The 27,103-nt window shown below is 40.0% G+C and overlaps 1 protein-coding gene across 5 annotated transcripts in view; it reads left to right on the top strand.

Moving 5' to 3' along the window:
- The window catches only part of NBEA (neurobeachin), a 470,696-nt gene that overhangs the window by 373,505 nt on the left and 70,088 nt on the right, over positions 1-27,103 (top strand). For all 5 annotated transcript variants that reach the window (XM_072993781.2, XM_072993780.2, XM_072993779.2 and 2 more), the window contains 2 exons: positions 11,067-11,179; positions 25,146-25,286. In XM_072993781.2, coding sequence (XP_072849882.2) covers positions 11,067-11,179; positions 25,146-25,286 — 254 coding nt within the window. The remainder of the gene's footprint in view (positions 1-11,066; positions 11,180-25,145; positions 25,287-27,103) is intronic.

The raw sequence follows: 27,103 nt of genomic DNA, 5'->3' as shown, positions 1-27,103 counted from the left end.
AAATTACTGATGACTTAACAAGAGCCTTTGTATGAGTCTCTCTAGTCACAAAGCAGAAGAGGCATAAAACATCCATTTACAAAATCTATTATCCAGCTTTAGAACTGGTGAAAACATGTCTTGCTTGGCAGTCTTGTGAATGTCTTCTCTGATCATCCAAAGCAGAATTCCTCAGTCTGACAGTTTTCAGTTGTGTAGGTCTACTTTCATCATCCTAAACCAACATAATAATTGGCTAGAATTATAGGAGTGGTCACCTAGCACAGCTGGGATCCACCGGGGGGGGGGGAGTTAACTCTGTTCTCCCTTGTACTTCTCCAATTTATGGGCAGAATCCTGTTGGAGAGTTATGCCAGTATAGGTACACCTTTTAAAATCCTGGCAACAGATTATCAAGTTGCCATTGTCATTCCTGAATGTGTGCCAGCCATGCAATTCAGCATGGTATGAGGACTGCAAGGGGAAGCACAGTAATTACAGTTCCACTTGATTCATTTGCGCTTAATGTTGGCAGAAATTTCCAATAGGAGTCTGACCACTAACTGATAAAATTTGGTACAGCAAAACATATCATCCTTAAAATATCTGCAGAATTTAAGATGTGGATCATGTGGATCTGCAAACATTCCTTAGATATTGATCTCATTTGTATAACAATAAATAACCAATAGTTCTTCATCGTGGTCTTCTGTGAATGCACACAAAAGGGTTAACCCAGTGCCAGCGTTGGTCCTGTAGGAACATTCTCGAGCTTTAAAAGAAAAGTAACAAAGTTTAAGGCTGCCTATACCGCGCATGCTCCGTCCGCCCCAGCCTCAGTTCCATTTTCCCACCTAGCAATTTGGAACCTCTCGCTTCGAGCTCTATATACTTTCACTATTTTGACTGATTTTTTCCGGCTTTTGACATTGGATCGAACAGATTTTTCCTTCCCTGATGCGGACTGTTCTTTGGCTTCACTCCGTTTTTGGATTTCCCCTCAATTTTGGCTGCTTCGGACTTTCCCGCCTTTCCCCCCACCTTATTACCGGCTACCAGTAAGACTTTTCAGCTTTTATGTCCCCTTCAGGACCATTTAGCCGTTGTGTTGTGTGCTCTAGGAAGATCCCCCACCAAGACGGGCATGATTTTTCTGTCTAGGAGAATCCCACCTCGCTAAATCGTGCAGGCATTGTAAAGCCTTCACTAAAGCTGCACTAAAGCAAGGCAACAGCGTCTTAAGTATCACCTGTGGGAATCTACCTTAGCCTCTACCAAACCTTCTGATTTGGAAATGGCCTCACCTTCGGCCACCCCTCGATCTGAATCTGGAACTTCCATTCAATCGGTTGTCTCCAAAGTCACGAAACCTCCTAAAAAGGTGACTTCTTCGAAGAAATCCACTTCGACGTCGAAGCCTTCTGCTGCTGCTACATCTAAATCTGTAAAGCAAGCAAAGGGAAAGGCTCCTGTTAAGACTAAGGAACTCTCCGTTCAACTACCGCCTATTTCTGAGGCTTTGCCATCGCCCATTTTGGAGGATTCATCGAGACACCATGAATCATTGTTGGAGGCAGCCCCATCGCTCCCTCCTTGACAAGTTGAGCCTTCTCTCCCGGCTGGCATTTCATCTCCGACGCCGAGTCAGCTTGCTGGAGCTACTGCAGGCTTGGCTTCTGCCCCACACAGCCCAATGCCTCTTGGGCAGGGGTCTTTAGCTCTTTCGCTCTCGTCAGCACTTTCGAGGTCGAAATCCCCTCAAAAAAAGCGTGCATCGAAGAGGAAACACCGCTCTTCGACTTGACGTCGATCCAAGCACTGACGTCGGAATAGGTCCTCAGATTCTGATGACTCTGACAGACCGAGGGCTCGTCATTGCCATCAACGTCGACGGGACTATAGCTCTTCTGATTCTTCTTCTTCCACGTCGAGTGATCAACGTTGAAAGCATAAGAAGGTGAAACATGTATACATCTCTTCTTCTTCTGAGTCTCCACGTCCCCATCGCCGCTATCGATGTCGATGGGTCGACATTGAAGGTTCAGGGGCAACAGTGCCACCTCCTGCAGAGCCTATTCCATCCACATCAACAGCCCCTATTTCGTCTCAGCAAACTCAGTCTTCTAATCTCGACGTCAAAAGACACTCTCGCAAAAGGAAGTGGGATGTCTTTTCATTGGATCCAGATGAAGTCTCTTCAGCAGCATCCTCTGATTCTGAGCAGGAGTTACCATCACAGCCTTGCCGAGGAGACCTACCTGACGGTGAGGTTGTCGGCTCTGATACAGGGGACGCACATGCTTCGTCTCCCTCAGAGGATTTTTCCTCTTACTCGCAGATGCTTTCAAGACTAGCAAGAGCTTTAAAGCTTGAGGTAGACCAGCCCACACCTCCTGGGGAGGACCTTATTTTTGGTGACATCAATCAAGACAGATCTCCTCCACCAAGTCTCACCTTTGTCCCAGTGATAATGGACATTATAAAAGAGTTCTGGGAGCAGCCTTCCACCTCTCCCTCTGTTTCTCGCCGCACAGAGAATCTTTATCGTGTACATGGCAGTGACACAAAATTCTTGCTCAAACATCCAATACCGAACTCACTCATCATGGAAACGAGTTGCACTAAACCCTCTGGGAAATCACGTTACTCCCACAAATAAGGAGGGAAAGAAGCTGGAGATCATTGGGAGAAAGATATATTCCTTAATTTCACTGCTCCTGTGTATCATCAACTATCAGACTGCCTTAGGGGCATACCAAAAACAGCTCTGACTTAAAATTTTACCTGATCTCAAAATGACCCCAGACGATGTTAGGCAGGGTTTCCTGAATTCTTATGAGGAAGCACAGACTGCATCAAAGATTATCCACGAGGCATGCAGCGGAAACTGCTGCCAGAGTTCTTATGTCGGCTGTCATTATTTGTAAGCATGCATGGCTTAGATCTGCCGACATCCTAGAGGATGTTAAAACCAAAGTAGAGAACCTTGCATTTGATGCTACTGGACTATTCAATGAGAAAATTGACAACCATTTGGAGGAGCTTCACAAGGTAAAGAAGACCGCCAAATTCTACTCAATCCAGCCACAACCTAGATTTTCAAAAATTTCAATGGAGAAGGTCTTATGCGCAATATCAGCAATCTTCACAGCAGTATAGACCCTATAAGAACTTACCTCAGCAAAGGGCATCTCAGGCTTTTTCCTCTGCTCCCTGTTACCGTCCTCCACAGTCCCAGCGTAGGCAATCCTATAAGCCGCCTACCAAAAAATCAAAACAGTATCTTTGACTCTGTCATAAACATAAACGAATATCCCACCACCACACGGCTTCAGCCATTTCTGGAAAACTGGTCTACAATCACAAACGACTCGTGGGTATTAAGAATCATCCAATCAGGCTACCGACTGGAATTTATAGAATTTCCTCCCTTAAGGTTCATAAGTCCCACATCTTTCGACCCTGCTCTAGAAGAGGAAGTTCTATCTCTTCTAGGAAAGGACGCCATTCAACCTGTCTCTATCACAGATCTAAGAAATGGATTCTACTCCCGGTACTTCGCTGTGTCAAAGAAAGGTGGAGGTATAAGACCTATCCTTGACCTAAGAATCCTGAACACTTACCTTCATCCAAGACGCTTCCGGATGGTGACCTTGGAGTCCATCCTGCTCCTGTTAAAAAGAAACAATTGGTTTGTGGTGGTGGATCTGAAGGATGTATACTTCCATGTGACCATCCATCCAGATCATCGCAAATACCTTCGATTCATCTTTCAAGGAACCATCTATCAATTTCTAGCCTTGCCCTTCGGACTTTCAACAGCTCCCAGGACATTCACAAAGGTCATGGCACCTATGCCTCAACGGCATCCACGTCTACCCTTACATAGACGATTGGTTGGTAGTCTCTCCATCCAGGGCCCAGGCCCTGAGAAACACGAAATTCATTCTACGGTTACTGCCAAAGCTAGGCCTCACCATCAACAGGGAGAAGTCGCATCTCGAATTGTCCAAGATAGTGCATTACATCGGAGCACATATAAATGCCATCAGAGGCCGAATTTTTCTGCCCAAGGACCGGATTCAGAAGATACGCAAGATCCTCAGGAAGTTTCGACCAAGGGCCTGTGTGAGGGCAAAACATGTTCAACATCTGCTCGGCCTCATGGCCTCCACTACTCCGGCTCTGGCACATGCACGTCTCAAACTGCGGTCCCTACAGTCCTGGTTCCTGGCACTCTTCAACCCCATGACAGACAGACAGAGAAAACGCCTTCGCATAACCCCAGAACTTGCTCAACAGCTCCAGTGGTGGAACTATCCTCCTCATCTCAGGGTGAGCAGACCCTTTCAACCCCTTCAGCTCACTGTGCAGGTGACAACAGATGCCAGTCCAACAGGATGGGGAGCTCACTGCGGTCGGCACAAGGTTCATGCTCTCTGGTCTGCTCAAGAAAGAAACCTCCACATAAATCATCTGGAGATCATAGCGGTCATCAAGACATTCAGACCTTTTCTTCCAATGGTGCAGGGTCGTGGTGTTCAGTTAGTAACAGACAACACCACGACCATGTACTATATCAACAAACAAGGAGGGACACGCTCAGGATCGCTTCTTTAACTTGCCATTCATCTTTGGGAGTGGTGCTACCAGCACCATGTCTTTCCTGTAGTGATTCATGTGGCCACGACAGACAATGTATTAGCAGACCAGCTGAGTCGTCTCACACGTCAAACACACGAGTGGAAACTGAACACCCAAGTGTTCCAGAACCTCTGTCACCTATGGGGGACTTCGACCGTAGACATCTTTGCCTCTCATCACAATGCGAAGTGCACCGCATATGCATCCAGAGCTGGCCTGGGCAAGGACTCGTTAGGGGACACATTCATGATTCCATGGAATCAAGGACTCCTCTACATGTTTCCTCCTCTTCCTTTAATACAGAGGTCTCTAGTGAAGCTTCGATACTCACCTGTGGGGGTGATCTTCATAGCACCATACTGGCCTCGGCAACTATGGTTTCCAATGTTGATGAGGATGTCTTTAGAGTTCAGGAGACTACCAACATTACCCAATCTCTTGACACAAGATGCAGGCAGAGTATTCCATCCAGATGTGGAAACGCTACATCTAATGGCGTGGAGGATCTCCCCGAGATCAAGGAGGTCCTAGATCGAGCCATAAAGCTGTCCACTTCTCTGCTGTACAATTACAAGTGGAAAAGTTTCCTAAAATTTACCGAAGCCAGAGGTCTTGTACCATCCCCTGTATCCCTTTCTACCTTGTTACAATACTTGCGTTACCTGTTATCCCTCTCTACTATTAAAGTTTACCTGGCTGCAATCACCTCTTTTCAGCCTAAGGACTCAATCTCATCACGTTTTTCTCCCATCCTACAGTTAAAGCCTTTCTTAAAGGACTCACTAATTTGAGACCGCCAGTTCGACCACCTGTTCCACAGTGGTCCCTTCAGTTGGTGTTGCATGCCCTCACTCGCCCTCCCTTTGAGCCAATGGCTATGTGTGACCTCAAGATGTTATCTTTGAAATCGTTATTTCTTGTGGTCATCACCTCTGCCAGATGGGCAAGTGAACTTGCTGCCCTTCGTTCTGATCAACCTTGCTACAGTTTTTCAAGGATAAGATGCTGTTGTACCCTAATGTCTCTTTTCTGCCAAAAGTTGTCTCGGACTTTCACCTCAACCAGCCTTTGCTGCTTCCTACTCTGTTCTCTGAGCCTGCTAATGATACCAAGTGCATGCTCCACGCTCTGGATGTCAGGAGGGCTCTGGCCTTCTATGTTTCCAGAACTAAGGACTTTAGGTCATCCAATAGACTTTTCCTCTGCTACTTTGGGAAAAAGAAGGGTCTCCCAGCATCGTCTTCAACACTCTCCAGATGGCTTGTCTCCACAACCACCCTTGCTTATGAGCTTCAGCAGAAGACTCCACCTGAAGGACTCCGGGCTCGTTCCACCAGAGCCATAGCCTCTTCTACTGCCCTCCTTCGTGGCGTTGATGTACCTGACATCTGCAGGACTGCCACCTGGTCTAACGTCTCCACCTTCATCACCCACTACAGACTAGACCTGAGGGCCAAGAAGGAGACAAGTTTCAGGAGAGCGGTGTTGACGTCTGTCCTCCAGTGACAGCCCACCATCCAGTGAGTAAGCGTGCTAATCACCCTTTTGTGTGCATTCACAGAAGACCACGATGAAGAAAGAGAGGTTACTTACCTGTAACCATGGTTCTTCAAGTGGTCATATGTGAATTCACACAATCCCGCCCTGCCTCCCCTCTATCTGTCACTGGCCGTATCTAGCTCATGCTCAGGTACCTGTGGTGGATAAGTGGAACTGAGGCTGGGAGCATCCGCGGAGCATGCGCGGTATAGGCAGCCTTAAACTTTGTTACTTTTCTCTTAAAGCTTGAGAATGTTCCGAGAGGACCAACGCTGGCACTGGGTTAACCCTTTTGTGTGAATTCACAGATGACTACTTGAAGAACCATGGTTACAGGTACAGTGGGGTCTTGACTTGAGAACTTAATCCGTATTGGAAGGCGGTTCTCAAGTCAAAAAGTCTGTAAGTCAAGTCTCCATTGACCTACAGTGCATTGAAAACTGATTAATCCCGTAACAGGCCGTTTTTGTTCCATTTTGGTTTCTTTCTGGTCTGTAAGTCAAATCTCAGTCTGCAAGTCAAACCTAAATTTTGCAGCCAGAGAAGTCTGTAACTCAAAAAGTCTGTAAGTCAAGCCGTCTGTAAGTCAAGGGTCCACTGTAAGTAACCTCTCTTTAATAAATCAGCAACTTGGAGAATGCATGGTGGGCAAGCCTATATATGTCTACTCAAAAAGAAGACTCAAAAATTGGAATCCTGCTGTACAGTTACACAAAAGGTGTGACTTTTAGAGGTGAATTGTTTAAAATTAAGACTTCTCCATAGACATTATCTGATGCAAGCCAAGCAGCACAACTCAGCATGGATCAGTTAATCTCTTAATTTGAGGCAATTCACCAGTAAAGGTTATGGCATTTGTGTTACTGTGCAACAGGATTTGGGCCATTCAGTTCAAATATCCTTTCTCTTAGATATCTGTGTGTAGGATTCAGTCTCAGTCAATCAAAGGAATGCAAAATCTGTTCCCCAGGGAAGCAATAACAACTAACTAGTAAGAACTTCATTAATACGAAAGTCTCATCACTTTCCTAGCTGTATCTGTGCTATAGAATCAAAATAATGCTTCTGTCTCTGAGAGTTCTCATCTTGACAAGCGTACCCAGTTGCTTTCTTACCACTTCGTTCTGCTCCTAAGGTCTTCACCTCTTCTCTGCCCCTCTTGTCACTGGACATATTTCATCATGTTTACAGCTCTGTGTGGGTTTTTTTTCCAAAGGTAAACATGGCACTCTGCTACTTATCAGTCAGGCTAAGTTTTATACTCTGCCTGCCCCTGCTTTTTGTCTTCATTCTGTAGACGAAAGACTTCCTGACTGTTTTGTTTTATAAATTATTCCTACTGTATTTAGTTGTTAGGAATTCCTTGATTTATAAGGCAGAGAGGAAGAGGTCATGATTTTAATTGATTCAGTGCAACATTTAGCCCTAGACAGTGAAAGAAAATACAGTATATAGAGAAACAAAACTCACCTGATCAGAACAGCAAGCAATATGTTGTCACTTTGAACATTATACAGATTTTGAAAGAAAGAAGTAGGGAAAAAAGATGGAAGAATCAAGTCATCAAAGCTGGTATCTGCAATTAGATAGTGTAATCCGTACATCTAAAAAATTTTTAAAATCATTTTTAAAAGCAGTATAAGTAATGTGCCATAATTGAAATAGGGAAAGAAGGAAGAATGTTATACCAACTTATTGGATATTAGAAGGAACGTTTTTTTAAAACTAAAAACATCTGATATTGAAAATATAATTAATGAAAAAGAATCTGCACATATACTTGGCTAAAAATCATATGCTCTAAAGAATGAGGAATATTCCTTCTTTATTTAGATGCAAAGTATTTTTTACATGTTAGTGGGAAATTGACATATTCAGGTAATGAATTCAGTCCCACTTCTTCCTCATTCCTTCCCCCCTCCTGTTTAGCATTTTCCACATTTTTACTCTGTGATGTACAAGCCCTCACTGGTTAATTATGTATATATTTAGCTACTGCATGTGTTGGGCTTATTATTGTCATCTAATTAGATGTAACTCGAACTGCTTGCTTCACGAAAAACCATTAAAATTTTTTTCCTAATGACCTAGAGATGACAAAATGTCTGTAAAGTGTGAAGAAGCAGACAAGCACAGGAACATCGCCTTTAAAGAGTGTTAATCCAGATGCTGCAATCATCTAATTAAACAATATTTTGCTGTCATTAACATTTTCACCAAGGAATTGCAGTTATAATTTCTTTGTCAGCTGTCTCTACATCACTTTACCTTCAAAACTAAAGTGCCATATGAAAACATTAAATTGGATGGTTTAATTAAAAAGTTATTTTTAATGAAGAAACATATTCCATTTTTCTGAGATTTCATTTTCTGTGCCTCAGTTTTTATTGTTCAAGTAGATTAGTGTCATAGGCTTGCAATATTTAATATTCAGCCTTTAACATTAATCGCTGTAAGCTTAGTCGGAAGAAAATCTGCTCCTCCAGTTAAGGTAAAACATATGCCAACAACAGCATAAAGTTTTCCAGTTCCTTATTTAGCCATGAAATAAATTTGTGGAAATTCTTAAGTACAAGCAACTATGGACTTGTTTGCCCCCTCCCCCAAAAGCCACATCCATTTTGATTCCAGGCCTCTTTGGGGCATTGGTTTTCTGCACTCTTGACTGGGAGTTTACACTGCAATTTACAACTGAAAATGCAAGAAATCTCCCAAAGAACAGTAATCTCCTTTTCAACGTACATGTGAGCACATGTAAGCACACAAAACAAAGGACTCTAAGAAGAAACCAGTGAGCATTACTTTGCTGGTATGGTAGTGTGTACTTCTTCTTTTATACCAGGGGCAAAACTATGTAAACCTGAAGTAATCTGGAGAGTACCTAAGTATGTAAGGTACTCCAAAGTGAGGAAGATATCAGATAAGATAGGTCTGCATAGTTTTGTGACTATCAAGTTGAATGTAAGTATGGTAGCCACAAACTTTGATATAGTGAACAAACTTTCTGGTTTTGTTGCATGCCAATGATTGCAAAAGGGCACAAGTAACTGGAAAGAAGTAGCTGCCCTGAGTTTGATGTGCTTTATTAGTTATAAGTCCTGATACTATTTATTTATTTATTTACAGTGTTTTTGTCACCTTATAAGGCTATATCTGTACAAAACTACCTAAAAAATGTCACGCTTGGCACCCTTATGCCTGCTAGCATAAGGGTGGAAAGCTGATATTAACAGTGAGCACTTGAGAAAAATGCCTGAATGAGATCTCAATGTTTAGTTTCGATTATATTGATGAGTTATTCATCAGATGATTTGGCCCAGTAAATGCAGCTTTTTTTTGTACCAGCTGCAACCTTGCAAGCCATCTTTCAAGGCAGCTTTCTGTAAAGTATCTTGCAGTTGTTGAATCTAGAGGTGATCAGTGCATGAACAACTGAATGAAGTTTGACTTGTCCAGAAACAATTGCAGTTGAAATATAACCTGGAACTTGTAAAAAGTATTCCTGACATCTTCCTTCAGTGATGAATCGAGGAGCATCGCCCAAATGCTATTCATGATTTTTTTTTCCCCTGATGAGAATGAAAACCTAGAGACCTTTGCCCATCATTATCCCAATGATCTGACTTCTTAATTCATAGAGAATTGAACTTGCTCAAATTAAGCTTTAGCTTTTTTCTCCCTTGTCCTTCTCAACATCATGTCCAAACATTTGTTCAAAAGTTGCACCACCCCTATTTGATTCTTGGGTAGAAACGAGTGGAAGAGCTTCATATCATTCCCACTCTGGTCTCATCAAAACCCCGATCTCCTGATGACTCCTTCCGGGCACTCTGTATAGATCATAGGGATACCACTATGATCACAGGTGTCAAATGATTTTGAAAAGTCTTGAAGAACTAGGAGGCTATTTGTTGTCTGGTCCTTAATACAGGTCACCGAACAGGACAACTAAGGCAATTTGCATTCCTGGATCCCACACTGGAATGGATCTAAACAACCAAGCTATCACTTATTCCGGCATCACATAAAGAAAGAGAAAGTTTGATTAGCTTACACAAAAGGGTTGTTTTAAAAGCATGAGACCCTTAGGGAAGCAAGAACCACACATTATCTGAAGTACAGGTCTTGAACTTACCTTAGATACTTTTAAAACCATGCTGAGCAATGATCTATGTAGAAAACATGCCAAATTTGAATCTTCCCAAGATTATTTCTAGAATTTGCATTTACGCCCTCTTCATAACCTAATGCAACACAATGAATGTATGATGGGAGGAAGTAGTATCAAAGTGGCATATCTGACCCTGACATCTTTGTATATATTGGTTATTCTTCACAGAGATTCCATATACGCTTACAATGTACATACAAATACATACAATGTATTTGCACCCCAGGGACCAGGATTCCTGATTAAGCAGGAATGTATATAATCTGACACATGGGAACAGAGATAAGCACAAACCAATAGTTCAGTGTCTTGTGTCAGTTGGTTTAGTGGCTGACCAAAAGCTCCCCTCCTTTGGTGAACTCCCAGTGGGGCAGGGAAGCCAGGCTGCTGCTTCCAAATAGGTGCTCACCAGAGTAGGTGTGGCTTTGAAGCGCTGAACACCTGTTTGGCCAATAAATGAATGGGCACAAACCTCTGAACTAGCGGTTTGTGCCCATCTCTACACGGAAATGATGAATTAGGACTACCACTATGATTCATTCCTCTCGCACAATCACTTGACCTTGTTAATCATATAAAAAACACTTTACAGATAGAATGGGTGCATTTGGCAGCTTCCTTATCCCTATAATGCATATAAGAAAAATGTGTTCCTTGATAGGTGTTCTTTATCTGCTTTAAAATTGCCATTATTAATATTCCATTGTTTTCTATAATATTTTTTCTTCATCAGGACGTACATATAATGATCTAAACCAATACCCTGTATTTCCCTGGGTATTAACAAATTATGAATCAGAAGAGTTGGATCTAACCTTGCCAGGAAACTTCAGAGATCTTTCAAAGGTATGTCTGAATCATTTGTTTGCTGATTATTTTTTAAAAGGGATACATTGTCATTCTTAGGAGGAAAAGTAACAGTACTTCTTATTAAGAAAGTTTAATTATGGTTGAGATCTATTATTTAGGGCAAACAAAAAGGGCAACATTCACTGAAATGGGCACTTAGTGGGTGGGTGGGGGGCAAGGCCCATGGGACCAAACCTAGATTTAAAGGGCATATTGAATCATCCGAGCCTTTTCAGGGCACAATTTGCCATTTGGGGATGAAATCTTTTTTTCTGCTGGGATACAGCCTATGAAGGGGTGAAAGAATGGTCCCTGGACCCCAGTGGTTGCTTATGCTTGAATTACAGCTTTATTGAAAGCATCACTAAAAAAAGAAACATGCAGCCATCACTCATTTAGCAGAATTCAAGTTGATGCCTTGCTTTTTAATACTAGAAGTATTATTTGTGAGTGCACCAGTTAAGTTTCTTTGAAAAGCAAACGTCAAATTGTAGATCAAGATTCTCAGCAACATTTAAAAGCTTACTCATGGATATGCTGAATAATTTTTATGAAATGGGAAAGATGTTGTTTTATTTTAAAAAATCCTTGTACAATTTTGCTCCATTTAAATAATAATAACAACAACAATACTTCCTCATTAAGCAGAAAAACTGCTGCATTTATCATGCATACATAGTATACTGGCACATCTTAATTGTTTATAGCTGCCATGAAGAATGCTGTGGAAATACCTTAAAAGATTCCCAGTGATTTTTTTAAGAGACAAGTAGTTGGGGAGAAAATAGAGATGCTTTTTAAAATTCATTACAAGCAGGGCTATTTTTCTTCTAAAAATAGAATGATTAATGCTCTAACTGTATCCCTAAATATGGTTTCATAAGTTTTTGTAAAGTAATAAAGCTTGCCTAACCATAAAATTGTGTGGGAAAGGAGATAGGTGTAGCAGGAAATAGTTTGATAATGTGTGAGTCAGCTTTGAGTCACTGAAATGACACCTTTGCAGGTGTGCCTGAATGTGTACTTTGTATAGCTCTGTTCCTTTGAAAATCAACATCCAGCCTCAGCATTTAACTCACTGTGGCGAGAATCCTGTTGCACAGCTCTACACATGTAAAGGTTAATGATGTGATCAGCTGCAATCTTCAGTCTTTAATTTAAACCGAAAAATGATGGTCCCCTCCCAGGTTCTGATGCTCCCTAGAGATCCCTTTCGACTTCCAAAGACTTTGGGAGCCTGGGGGGGGGGAAGCCTTTAATATCTGAAAATCCCCCCTGCTGGTCCCAATGCTGCTTGTGAGATGAGCAGCTGTGACTTAAGGATATTAAAGGATTTTCCCCTGATCCCAAGGCTCCCAAATGGTTCCCCAGGCTCCCAAATGAAGGAGATCCCGAGACAGCTGTGGAATCTGAGGGGGTGGGAAGAAAGTTTAAATTGAAGATTAAAGTCTGCATCTGATTATTTTATCAGCCTTTTTGCACAAAGACTCCAGCCAGTAGTTTTTAAAATGTTCATGTTGTTTATATGATTTGAGTTCCCTGGATCTGATGCAGTATTCATTGTGGAAGTTACATCCTGTATGTTTGCAATGTTGACTAGTTCAAATTTAGATTCTTGCCTTCCTGAACCTAGTAAATTTATTGAACCAAAAGCAAAAAATATTTTGTTGCGAAAGATATTGGGGTTGCTACACAAGGGACACCTTTCCCATATGCCCAAATAAAATAGCAATTAGAAAAGTAAAGGTAATGCTTCTTGTGATTTTTAATATTGTAAACGCAATGACATTCCATATATACTTCCTATTGCCATTCAGAACTTTAGGTGATCTAGAGCTAAGGTCACCAACCCCTGGTCTATGGACTGGTACTGGGCCATACAGCTTTTTCCACTGTTTTGTTGACTATGAGGGCTACTCCATTTCTTCTATGGGATTCTTGCCCACAATAGTAGATATGATAATCGTCTGAATTGAATTCACCCATTCCCATCCATTTTAGTTCACTGACACCCAAGATGTTAGTTTATTCTTGCCATCTCCTGTTTGACTACATCCAGCTTACCAAGGTTCATAGATCTTATATTCCAGGTTCCTATGCAGAATTTTTCTTTGCAGCATCAGACTTTCCTTTCACTTCCAAGCACGTCCGCAGCTGACCGTTCTTTTGGCTTTGGCCCAACCACTTCATTAGCTCTGGAGCTACTTGTACTTGTTTTCTGCTCTTCCTCAGTAGCATGTTGATGCCTTCCGACCTGAGGGGCTCATCTTCCAGCATCATATCTTTTAGCCTTTTGTTTCTGTCCATGGAATTGGCAAAGATACTGGAGTGGCTTGCCATTTCCTGCTCCAGGTGGATCACATTTAGTCAGAACTCTCCACTATGACCTGTCTGTCTTGGTTGTCCCTGCACGGCATAGCCCATAGCTTCTCTGAATTACTCAAGCCCCTTTGCCACGACAAGGCAGCAATCTGTGAAGGGGAACTATTGCTTCCATAGTTACTACATAATTGCTTAGGAGGAAATTTTGTTTCTCAACAGACATGCATAAGGTTGCCCTTAAATTTGACTAGACCATAACACAATCTATTCTTGGAATATACTAATTCAGCACAATAGAGTTTTAAGTGGATATGTGCAAGTTTTTAGTATTTAAAAAGTATTTGAAATGTGGATTTATCACCCAACGGTAAGAACTTTTTGGATTAATAGAATGATCACTGAGGACATACTAAGATGAATTAATAAAGACAAAGAAATTATACTACTCAAAAAATGCAGAAAGCTAATATATGTTGGTCACATGATGAAAAATGAAAAGTACAGATTGTTACAGCATATCATTCAATATAAAATAAATGGAATAAAAGTGCATGAAGCAGAAACAGTTCTTTGCTGAAGAACTTGGCAGAGTGGTTTAGATTTGCTGCATCTGAAGATTTATTTAAATCTGCATCATTTAGATTTGCTGCTTCTGTAGTCAAAATAGCCTTGAAAACATCAAATCTCTAGTAGAAGAGGAACAAGAACATTTATCTGTCATGTGAAAGCTCACTCCACTATAGTTTTAATCAGCTTCTAGGATACCTGTAGTGACTGCTGTTACTGATAAAATGTTGCAGTCAAAGATTAGACCTATTAGAATCCTAGCAAGCCATGTCTGGACTAGACATTTTTCCATATCTGTACACCTGGCATTTTATGGCACTGGCATAGTTCAACCACAACAAAGAAAGGAAGACATACAAAATTCAGCTGTGTGATAGATGTACATCATGTTCATGTGCTACTGGAGTAATAGCCAGTCCTTTAAGTACTTGTAATCATAATCCAATGGAGATTAAAGTGCCTTTATGCATATTAATTTAAATTGATTTAAGTATACCTAGCAATAGTCTTCCCATAAGTAAATTTTAGGGCTTACACAGAATTTACTATTTTGTCTTGTTATCCTTCTCCTCTTACCACTGTTATTACCATCAGTGTTCTGTGTTTAAAGTGCATGAAGGATATTACAATGTACAATTTGATATAAGGGAAACAGGTAAGAGAGGGAGTGGGAAGTTGTGTGTGCTTACAGAGCCTTGTGATGTAATGGTTAAACTGCAGTACTGTAGCCAAAACTCTGCTCACAAACTGAGTTCAATCTCAGGTAGCCATCTCAAGGCTGACTCAACCTTCCATCCTTCCAATGTCAGTAAATTGAGTATTCAGCTTGCTGGGGTGTGGGCAATGTATAGCCTGCACAGTTACATTGTAAACCGCCCAGAGAGTGCTTTAGGTACTATGAGGTGGTATGTAAGCAACATGCTTTACAGACTCTCTGGCCTGGGGACTAAGAAATTACATTAAAGCGTTAAAAGGAAATGTGAAATATGTCTGAAGTTTTGAATGATGCAAGAGAGGTGACATCACACAAGTGTCCTGGGAGGCAGTTTCATGCATGCTAAGAAGCAAGAGATGTAGGGTGAAGTCAGAACCAGGAATCCTTTGAATGGTGAATTGTGGAGCTGGAAGGACAAAGATCAAGAGCAGAGATGTATGAGTTTATAAAAGCAGTTATAAAGATAAAGCCATAAAGGAAAGACAGACAAAAAAAACCCTGTGTTTTGTGTGAAAACAGTTTGGAATCCAGTATAGAGATTTAAGGATGGCTTACACATGACTAGACCAACAAGAGAAGTGAATTATTTTGGCAGCAGAATAACTCAACATACCGTATTTTTCTGTATATAAGACTATACTTTTGTCTAAAATCTTTAGACTAAAAATTGAGGGTCATCTTATACACAGAAGTAAGCTGAGGAGAAAAAACATGTTGAGAGGAAAGCAGGGATCAAAGTGATCCTGCAGGGCTTTGATCCCTGCTTTCCCCTCCACTTGCTAAGCCTTAGCAAAAGGAAAGCAGGGATCAAAGTGCTGCAGAATCGCTTTGATCCGTGCTTTCCCCTCTGCTTGCTAAGTCCCATGGGGTTTAGCAAAAGGAGGGGGGAAGGATCAAAGCAATCCTGTGGCTGTATAAGGGGGAAAGGGATCCAAAGGATTGTGCAGTCGTGGAATTTCTTTGATCCCTTTCCCCCTCCTTTTGCTAAGCTATGCGGGGCTTAGCTCAAAGGGAGAAAGCAGGATCAAAGCCATCCTGCAGCACTTTGACCCTTTTACTCTACGTTTGCTAAGGCCCACTTAGATTTCTTAATTTTGGGATAGAAAAGTGGGGGTGTCTTATACACAGAAAAATACCGTAAATGAGGAAACAAAATGGGACAATAAATCATCAAAGCAGAGATAAGCGTAGTCACCTAGGCAGATGGCCAATAGACAGACCACAGTTTTTGCTAAGAAACAGAACAAAACAATTTTGGTTTGTAAACTCTTGTATTGTGTTTTCAATAGAACTCACAAATGTTTTCCTAGTCCTGGAAAATGTTATGAGTTCTATTTAAATAAGTAAATCATTGTCAAAATCATAAAATTAGATTTAAAATGCATAATATATTCAGTATTCTGGGGGGAAATCCCAGTAGAAAAATACAGCAATCTAAAGTACATAATATAGTCATCTATGTTAAAATTTTAAAACATTTTAAAAGCAAACAAACAATTCTGTCTGTTCACTTTTGCCCTAAGATAAGACATTTTCTTCTTCGTTTCTAGGAAATGACCTATAAAGGTAGCTTTAGATTAGGGCAATTATCTCTATAATTAGTCAAAACAGCCTCAGAAACAAGTCTGTTTGAAATTGACTTCAAAATCAAGACAACGGGCAGAATCCCTCATTTTCATTGTGAAGAAATTGCCTAGTATTGGCAATAAGGTTTGGTTTCTATTTTCTGTCCAACATATTCAGTTATGTACTTGAAACTGCAGTGTTGCTAGTGGACAATTACTGCAATGTTTCTCCCCCCCCCCAAAGCCACATTTGTAAAACTCCTCACCTTAATATTTAATTCTATGCTTTAATTGGAAGGTCAGAAAGCAAGGCAAAGTAGCAGTGAAGATATGGTTATCTGTAATATATTTCAAGCTTCTCCAGTTTTATTCAAGACATACTCAAGGTCAAAGGTTGTGTTTATTGTTTGACAAGTTAAAAAGCTAGTGAAAGAGACTGTCATAGATATACAGATTATCTCTGCACTTACAGACCATCAGGTGATCTGCTTATTTTCACCTTGATTGGATCTTCCTGTACAAAATATCACTAAGCATTCTTACAAGAATATTTCTGCAACCTTTATTGCATGCTAGATTTCATTTAAGAGCAGTGCTTTAATGTGGTTTTCCTGTGTAAAATTGTGTAATGCGTATTACTAAGGTACAGTGAGTACATGACTTTGACATGCTGTATTGTCCCTGCTCATTAAAGTGTAAATGGGATTTTTTCTTCTTTACTTCCAGTCATGCACCCTGCTAAATAAAGTAGTTCCATCACCAACTGAGAAGCCCAACTAATATTGACATATGTGAAATGCATCGCACACGCCCATCCGCCAAGGGGAAAAATTATATTTTGTTAATGCACAAGGTGTTTGACTGGCAGATGATAATAAGCATTACCACTTACTTAAATTACTGTGCCACTTTAAAGGAAAGGAAGTGATAATGCCTTGAGGTTTATAAATGTAATAACACAGATGAATGCATAGAAGTGTGAAATTTTCAAGCAAGCATTTCTTCATACAACAAAATGTTTTGGGTTAAGCAACAGGCTAGCGACAGCAATCTTGAAGCCTTACTTCATTTGCTTATTTTAAAAGATGTTTTTAAATTCTATTTGTAGAATTAATAACATTTGTTCCTAAGCCTATTCCTGCCGTATTCCAGATTCCATTTTTTATTGAACCGTCATTGCATTAGGTGAAGTTTCAGTGTCAAAAATATGAGCTAGTTGTTGCCACATGTTAGCTTCCTAGGTTAAAAGGCCAGGATCCTGTTGACTCCATACAGCATAAATAGGCAGTCATGGAAGTAAGTTAACTTATGCTGCCAACTGGACATTGTGATCCTCTCCTTCCTTGGGTGAGGGAAGCAATTGTGTGCCTGCTTGGTCACACAACAGACAACAAGGAAAGACAGAAAAAGCACCGCATAACAGCCTAAAGGCACACTGTTTTGTTATTATCTATATATCATGGTTAAAAAATATTCATAAATCAGTAGTACCCAAAACAGCAGCATATATGAACTGACAAAAGTGGTGCTCTATGGCATATTTGTAAAGAGAATTATAGTTGTATAAGGGTGAAGCTACACAGCAAGTGAAATGAACATTTACTTCTATTCTCTCAATGAGAAGCCATGCCATGAAATTTGAGTCTGTTTGGTTTAAGTAACTGCACAGGAAGACAGGAAATGCCTTGTTAGACCAACTTTATTGCAGCTCTATTGAAGCTCCTGTTGGTGGCATGGTTCAAAGGAACTGCCTTAACAAGCTTTCCTTCTGGCCTTTTCTCCTCTGATTAACTTGTTATTATTGTTTAGGTGTCAAGTTGTATTTTTTAAAAGTCTTGCTAGCTTTGCAAGATTTGTAAGCTGTAAAAAAGAAAAGGTTTTCCTCTCCCTTAGTTGGAAAAAAAGGAAAGTCATGTTGAGATTTTGCCCTTGCTCTTAAATAAAAACAATGGAGTAGGTTTTCTGCTCTGTGTATTCATAGCTCGTGCTCCCTTTTCCCCATTGGTGCAGGCAGTTGCACCACTTGAACCAATGTGAATTAATTTGCTGTTTGAAAAAAGTAGAAGCCCAAGTGGTGGAGGGGAAAACTGAAGATTTGAGGATTGGTTTGAATTTCCTTTTGTGCCATGTGATTAAAAAAAAAAAAGAGGAGTGAATCAGCCTTCCCCAACCACTTCTGCAGGTGCATCGTGCAATTGATTGCAACAGAAACTGTGTGATTAACTGTGCAATCAACTTGCACAGTTCTTTTCACCTGAGCATAATGGCTGATAAAGAAACACTTCTGTTATTTTATATTCAGCCATGATATACAGGATTCTGGCCTATATTGTATTAAATTAATAATGACAATATTCTTTTCTAAACCACTTAAAACATGACTGGATTAATAAAGCTCTCTGTGTCTATGTTTCACAGCAAAAAGCCTAGAGGGTCTGTATAAATGAAATATTAGGGAGTAAATAATAATAATGTTCATGTCAAATGGAAGGTACAGAAAAATTGCAATATATACATGCGTACATACACATTACTGCATGCAGAACCTTTAAAACAGAACAATATCTTTGTATAACAGTAGTGTAAAGTTGAACACCCACGCCCACACAGTGAGTAATTTAGTGAACAGCTGAAAGTGTCAAATTTGACTTTATTTTAATAGCATAGAAATACAGATTTAAAACATGTAAGGAGGTGCTGATAATTGTTAGAATAGCAGTACCATAGATGTATTTTATAGAAAAAAAACATTGAACCACCAAATGTAGAAAAGAAATTAAAAAGGTATGTGGAGCTATCTTGTTTATTCAATATCACAATAAAAAGAAATGACATTTTCTGAAACATCATCTAGGTATCCAAAAGCAGTATCATGAAGCAAGTGTTATGTAACTGCTGATAGCAGGTCATGGTAAGCTCAGAGATCTCTACAGAGAAGAAATCTCATGGAATCACCAAGAAGGTTGGGAATTGTGCTAGCAGTGTATTTTCTAAAATTAAACCAACAATGCAAGAATAGGCACAAAATATTAAATATTACTTATGTGTCATGTGTGTTTTGTTTTGAGATTCTTATACCAGCCCTGTGTGACATGTAATTCCTCTGTTGAATCCCAATTACTGTGTTTCCCTGAAAATAAGACAGCCTCTTATATTAACTTTTTGCTCCAAAAAACCATTAGAGCTTATTTTCAGGGGATTTTTTTTTTCATGTACAACAATTTACATTCATTCAGATAGAGTCATGTCATCTACTTCTGTTTGCTGTACAATGCTACACAATGGTGAAGGGTAGGCTTTCACTTAACTGGGGCTGATTTTTAGGGTAGGGTTCATATTATGAGCATCCTGAAAAATCATTAGGGCTTATTTTCAGGTTAGGTCTTATTTTTGGGAAAACATATTTGTTCAGTTCTATATCATTTGTATTATATTGCATACACAGGATAATATTTTCTTGGAATCCTATATGTATTAATTTGACTACAAGAATATCCCAAGGCAAATCTGCAACATCAATTAAATATCTTTGCAGTAAATGAAAATAACATCATCGTCGTCGTTTAGTCGTTTCCGACTCTTCGTGACCCCATGGACCAGAGCACGCCAGGCCCTCCTATCTTCCACTGCCTCCCGGAGTTGTGTCAAATTAATTCTGGTAGCTTCGATGACACTGTCCAACCATTTCGCCCTCTGTCGTCCCCTTCTCCTCTTGCCTTCACACTTTCCTAACATCAAGATCTTTTCCAAGGAGTCTTCTCTTCTCATGAGACGGCCACAGAGTACTGGCCATCTCATGAACCAGAACATCAATTAAATATCTTTGCAGTAAATGAAAATAACATCATAGTTGAATAAAACTATTCAAAATCAGAGTTACAAATTAATTAAACTGTTTGTAGTAGCAAGATGCAAAGTTGGAACAATCCAAAAGGATGGCAAAATGAGAAAGCTGTGTGCAGTTGCACAGGGCTATAAGACAGGGTTTTCATATAAAATCTTGTAGGGGTTTTTCTTTGGAAGTCAAACAATAAACAGGAGACTTCAATACATTCTGAATCTAACAGTTCAGCCCATGTCTTCTCATAAATAATTTCCACTGAGTTAAATGTGGTCTGTTCCAGAAAGGTGTGTACAGGCCTGTAGTCTTACTCCCAGGCCAGGGTGTATAGGATTACAGCCTTTCTATACTTCAGTGATTTAGGACAAATCTTCACTCCCTGCTTTTCTGTCTTGAAACAGACCAGAAACATTCCAATATTTAACACTGTTATTACTTTCTGTATTTATTTTGCATGTTATTTATCTGAACAAGGTCTATACTGCTTTTCAGCGAGAATAGTTCCCATGGCATATATATATATAAGGGACAATCAAATGGACTGAAAGATATCCCAATAAAAGCCAGCTATTAAAAGCAGCAGCTATTATGGCTATTTTAGGGGTCATGAAACTAAAAGGGGATATATGTTACTCTTTTTCTGTAGGGCTCTGTGCCATCAAAGTCAGGAATAAAACTCTGGTTTAATACTTCCAATCCCTGCTATGATCAGTAGACAACATTCCTTCCCCGTCAAGACTAATCACAAACATATTTAAAACAAAATGTTAGTTTGAGCCTCTAAACCCTATTGTCTCAATATCAATAACCGTTCTAAGTAAATATGATAACTGTATCAAGAGCAGCACAGGAACACCACAACATTCTATCATACCAGTCCATGACTGTGTTGCACTTTGTCAAGAAAGGTGAATGATATAGAAAAAAATAATAATTATTTGACATTGTTCCTAAAGCTATCAGATGTACTTGAAAAATTAAGGGCTACTTTTGCTATACACGGTATTGAATAATAAAGATTGAAATGGCTGAGGAGCCTATGAAACTTGAATGAAAGTAAAATGTAAATATTTATTTTACTGTTGTTCCAGTAGTTGAGAAGATGCCTGGAAAACATTAAGAAATGGGTCATGCTTTCCTTTCAAGAATGTTTTGTGAGGTCTTGCAGTGCAATCTGCATCAGATAAGCCTGATCCTGAGGGATTACTAAAATATTTTACACACATGAGAAAGCTATTAGCATACTCTTGACACAGCAAAGTATTAAACAATCAGAATGTTTAGAAAAAGCAAAGTCTTGGTATAACATTGGCTTAAGTTACAATTACCCTCAGGGTAGACATTTTCTTTATCAATTTTGTAAGATATGTTTTCAACAAACATCTCTTAAGATTGAATGAAATAAATAAATGCAGTGGTGCCCCGCATAGCGACTATAATCCGTTCTGAAAAAATCGTCGCTATACGGATCCGTCGCTATGCAGGGCAAAAAAGCCCATAGGAACGCATTAAAACACATTTAATGCGTTCCTATGGGGGAAAAAACTCACCTTTAAGCAAAAATCTTCCATCCGGCCGCCATTTTCGCTGCCCGGTAAGTGAGGAAAGGGCGCGAAAAACTGCAGCCGGCCGTTTTATTTACCCGGCGGCTATTTTGGAACCGCCGATCAGCTGTGCGAAAATGGGGCGTTTGCGATGATCGCTTCTGCACTTTCCCCCATCATCCCGAAGCCTGCATTTTCACCCAGCTGATCAGCAGGGCTTCGGGATGATGGGGGGGAAGCGCTTCCCCACGATCATCCCGAAGCCCCGCCGATCAGCTGGGCGAAAATGGGGCATATGGGGAAAAATCGCAAATGTGATTGCAAAATCTTCATCGCTATGCAGATTCATTGTTAAACGGGGCGCCCGTTAAGTGAGGCACCACTGTATTTGGTTTGGTTTCTATTTCTGTGTCTATATTTTGTGTATCTATTTTAATAGCATTAATAGTATTCATACACATTTGTTGGTAATCACAAATTAGCTACCCAAATAGCTCAGTAGCTCAGTGAGTGGGTTACATGTAGGGTTGCTAGATGTCAGGCGAAAGGAGGATATTTCCTCCTTTTTAGCCTTATGTCCTCCATCTGGCATGCAAAGATAAAAACCTTTAAAATGTCAGGCTTTTGTAAATTTTATGGTATACTTTTGGATGGGAGAGGGAGAGGTGGAAGGTCCCCCCTCCCTCTGTCTTTCCCCACCGGCCCCCCATTACCTGGCGCTGGAGCGCAGCCCTTGCCCCCTCCCACGGCGGCTACTCGGTGATCCACCATGCCCACCCAGCCCATGTAGAGCCCAGAAAGGCAGTGCGAGTGGAGCGCCGCGCGCAAAGCCAGGCAGGAGCAAGCAGAGCTCAAGTGCATCGATGGGAAGGCGAACACCCGGACTGTTTGTATTCAAAGTCCCTTTTGGGGACTCCAACTCCCACACTCCCCAGCCTTGAACTTATGACCTTCGGGGGAGGGGAGGCTGCCTCATTCAGTTTTGCCCAGCGCCGCTTTCCCCCTGCCTACACCGGAGCCTTGTTTGGGCGTCCAGATTAGCAAGGTTGCCTCTGAGCCTGTGCAGAGCAGCCGGGGGATCCCACAGCCGGGCCGGGGTGGGTTTGGGTACAACTGGCTGTTTAAATAATGTTTTGGGGCATTTTGGAAAAAAAGCCTCCATTGAATTTTTTTTTATTTTTTAACATGACCGTTTCTTGGTCAGTTCACTAAGAGACATTTATTGGCAGCTATTGTAATAAAATTGTATTGATTGCGGGTTTAATCCAGAACGATTCAAATGAAACATTCAGTTTACTTTATTTTATGAATTTGGTAAACATGCATCTGTTAACTATTCCTGTTTTACCTGTTCTTTGAAATGTTTTAAATGCTTTTTAAAAAAACAAGTTTCATTTGGAACCATAGATACTGATCCAGCCACTATAAGATATAGAAATGCAGCGTTCTGTGGTAGTGTGTGGGAGGAGTGGACTAGCATGAGGGAATATGCAGCAATGAGAGAGCTGGGTGTAGTGTGGATCTTGAGTATTGCCTGAAGCTTTTCCAGTATTTTTTAATGAGGATTTTTGAAAATTGATAATTCTTTTTGATAAATAGTTATTATCCATTTATTTTACTCATTTATTAAGGATGTCATATAATAAGGATGTGTTCTCACAGTATGGGACAGTGATACCTGGACAGCTTAAAGGGGTAAGACAGATGTGATTAAAAAAATAGGAGTATGTCAGTAGACACACCATTAAGTCCATGGCAGATTTAGAGACATTTTCCAGGCAAAACATGGAGAAAATAAGAGTGAATGAGAAAGATTTTGACTAGTGGAATTTCGTAGTTGCTTGCTTTATATAATACGTCATTGTAGCACACCATAGTAACTCTAGAAACCTATAGCTGTAGGAAGACTTAGGGCCTGTCCAGACAGGAGAATTTGGACTGGGCTGGTTCACGCTTAAAAGGTTCTTATCTTTAGGGCAAACTATTTTATCTCTCACATGAGCAGTCCTTCCATTCACACAAAGATGTTTATTCTCCTCTGAAAAGGGTCCACACAAGTCTTTCAACGGCTGACTTACTCATGAGTAAGTTTACCTGGTGTACTCAAAAGTAAGGAGGCAGCAGTGAAAGGTGGTGACAGAGCAAGCTCGTGACAGTGGTTGGGGTGAGGGTTGCAGAGACAGAAGAGAAGTAACACACCCTCTTTTCCCACCTTTCTCCCCAGCTGGGACTCTGCTGGAGCTGGGCTGCCTGGTGGGGGTGGAGCCCATGGAGCTGATATAGCTCTCTTCCCCGCCTTTTCTTGCAGCCATTCAGCAGGCTGCAGTGGCTTTTCTTTTTCTTTCTGTTTTGTTGAACAAAGTGAGTGGCATATTGAAAGAACAATGCATCACCCTAGCAAACTATTAAAATTGCACTGTCAGTTGAAATATTTTTAAAATGAAGGAAAAGAAAACACAAAGGAAGGGTTGTGTCCATCTTCCCTTTTAATGTCACAATGGATCCACAGGGTTTTCACCCAGCACCATCTGGGTGTGAGCTAGCCATCCCCGTAGGCTACACAGTGGGATAATTAGGAGCATGCTGAATACTGGCAAAAAAACAGAAGGCCCCAACCCTGTCCCAGAAAGAAGCAGGGCAGCTCTTAAAGGGACAGGATAGGTCAATCTTAGTAGAAACATGTGTGGACAGTGCAATTTGATCTGAAACAAACTGTGCTAACAGCAATTCAGATACCAATCTGTATACTTGTTTGGACAAGCCCTTAGAAACATTCTTTCTTCTTCTACCAAATAAGCGGAAAATAGTTCTTCCCTTCTTCCCTCAACCATCTAAGAATGTTTCATTAGATAAAAACTAGATATGTTGGGCTGAAGTTGCTATCATTTCAAAGTGTGCATATATTTAAGGATTTCTGTGTAAGATCACTAAACATCAAAAGGCCTTCTGTGCAAGATCTTTTAATTATGAAACATGCATTGCGAAGTATTGTACTTCAACAGAAATCACTTTTCTTTAGGTGTGTCATTATGCTGAATGACAAGAACAATGCTCCTTTGGTCTGAAAGTATTTGAAACTCAAGCTAGGTCTGTACAGTACTTCCAATGAATTATTGCTGCATCAAGTTGAAACCTTTCTTTAATTGTTGCTTCACAAAATTTACAGATCTGTTGCTTACATTTTTTTCAATTTTTAAAGCAAGCCATGAGTTTTAAATAAAATTTCCTCTCCAACTCAAGCAGTACAGACTACAATAACACAGAATTAACTATCCATATTGGGCTGCTGAATGTCATAATAGTCTGGATCTTTATTGAAGGATGCAGACTAAAAATGTGAAAATATATTTCCAAAAGACTTTTTCCTTTATATTTGTATTAAATGACATGCATTTTTTTCTCTTTACAGCCCATTGGTGCTTTGAACCCAAAGAGAGCAGTCTTTTATGCAGAACGCTATGAAACATGGGAAGATGATCAGACCCCACCGTATCATTATAATACTCACTATTCAACATCTACCTGTACATTATCCTGGCTTGTTCGCATTGTAAGTATTTTGAAATGTTCAAATTTGACTATTACAACATTATTTATTTAAAATATTTATATCCTGCCTTTCTAAGGCAGACTACAATATTAAAAAACATCAATGTTTCTTTTAAAAAGTAGAAAACTGCAACCTCATTTTAAGGAACCTGGCCTTAGACAGCCTATTACTGAGATAAAAACCCTGCTTGAAAATAAAAGTCTTTGCCTGCTTGCAGTTGGATAGCAAAGAGGGGGCCAAGCTGGGCTCCCATGGAAGAGAACATGTGCTCATTGTTCATCTCCAGAGCACAGACACATACAAAAAATCTTCATTAATGCTGCATTTGCTACTTTAGTCATATGGATGGGTCCCACTGCTTGGGAAATAATGATGGTGAAGCAAGTAGATCATGCCCTTAATGTAACAAATCTGAAGAACAATCAGGTGTGCCAGAGCAACCATCATTTCCTGAATATGGATCTAGTATGAATAAGCTAGATATCAAAAAAGGAAAATAAATGTTTGTAGTTCTTTTTTTAAAAAAAAAAAACGTTATTAAAGGAGATAAATGATGAGCAATTGACATAATAGTAGGACATTTGAAGGATGGCAGAGATATAATGGTCAGTATCCTGTTGTGTGAAGTCATTGGCCGTAACAGATTGCTGCTAATTAAAGAGCTCCTTTTTCAGTGCTGAGATGTGATGACTCATGGGCAACTTCTGTGCTCCCTGAAATTGAAAAAGGACCTCTTTAATTAACAGCAGTGCACTGCAGCCAATGATGTGACTTTGATGATGTCCCAAGAGAGCTATGCAACAGGATACTGGCCAACAGATTTCAATAATAGTATCAGTGTTTTATGAGAGTCTTTCCTGCTCTTCAGTATAATTGTAAAGAGCAGCAAAGATGACTAGGCTGAAAAGTCACCATTTACCTCAGCCAACATAATAACTTGAAAGTTGAAGTGGGATTTAAGAAGAAAGCTAGTTGAAATCCTAAAACAACTATGAAATGTATAGTCCAAGTAGATGAGACACTTTGTAGATTCTCACACCTGTTGAAATACTGCTTATTTTTTCAAGTTTTGCGATGGAGATCCTAGCTCAAAATGCATTTGTCAGAGGAAAGGTGAACAATGCAACTTTTTCATGTTACAAAACAGGACAAAATCTTTTAATTCACAGAAATAAGTCATGCCTTATCGTGATGCATGCAGCTATAAGCATTAATCTTCCTGCTAGTGACTATGGTACATTTAACAGAATTAAAGAGAAATGAAAATAAACACCCAACAAACTGTATGTGTTGTTGTACCAGCTGCCCCAAAATACCTTTACTTGAATGTTATTATATATTATGAAGTAGCTTTTTTTAAATCTAAAGGTTATTAGAAAAGAACACCATATGCATCTTGGTAAACTTTTTAAAATCATTTTTTAAGGCAAGAAGGGCTTTTTAGTAATGCAGAGTCTATGTGATAAATGTAGAAAAGCCCAGGCATTGCTGTTAAGGATTAAAAATCCAAAAGATAGACACCATACGTTGGTATAATGGGGCACCCTGTAGTGTTCAACTGTAAAATACTTAATCCTTTGCTATGAATCTTTTTGCTTTTTGTGTTTGTCTGAGACTCTTAAATAATGTTGTCATGGAATTTAGGATTATGCTTTAACATAATTTGCTATAATTACATTTTCATACTGCTTTTTTAATCCTCAGTTGCTTCTGATTTAGTGTATCAGCTTTTACCAATAGGCAGCTTCAAAATAGTTTTGAATCAAAGCAAAGGTGCATAAGATTTCCTTGTGTTTCTTTCCTGAGAAAGTGGACTT

This window comes from Pogona vitticeps, chromosome 3 (assembly GCF_051106095.1).
Source record: "Pogona vitticeps strain Pit_001003342236 chromosome 3, PviZW2.1, whole genome shotgun sequence".
Taxonomy (NCBI): Eukaryota; Metazoa; Chordata; class Lepidosauria; order Squamata; family Agamidae; genus Pogona; species Pogona vitticeps.
Note: the sequence above shows the minus strand (reverse complement) of the source record. Positions and strands in the feature narration are given on the sequence as shown.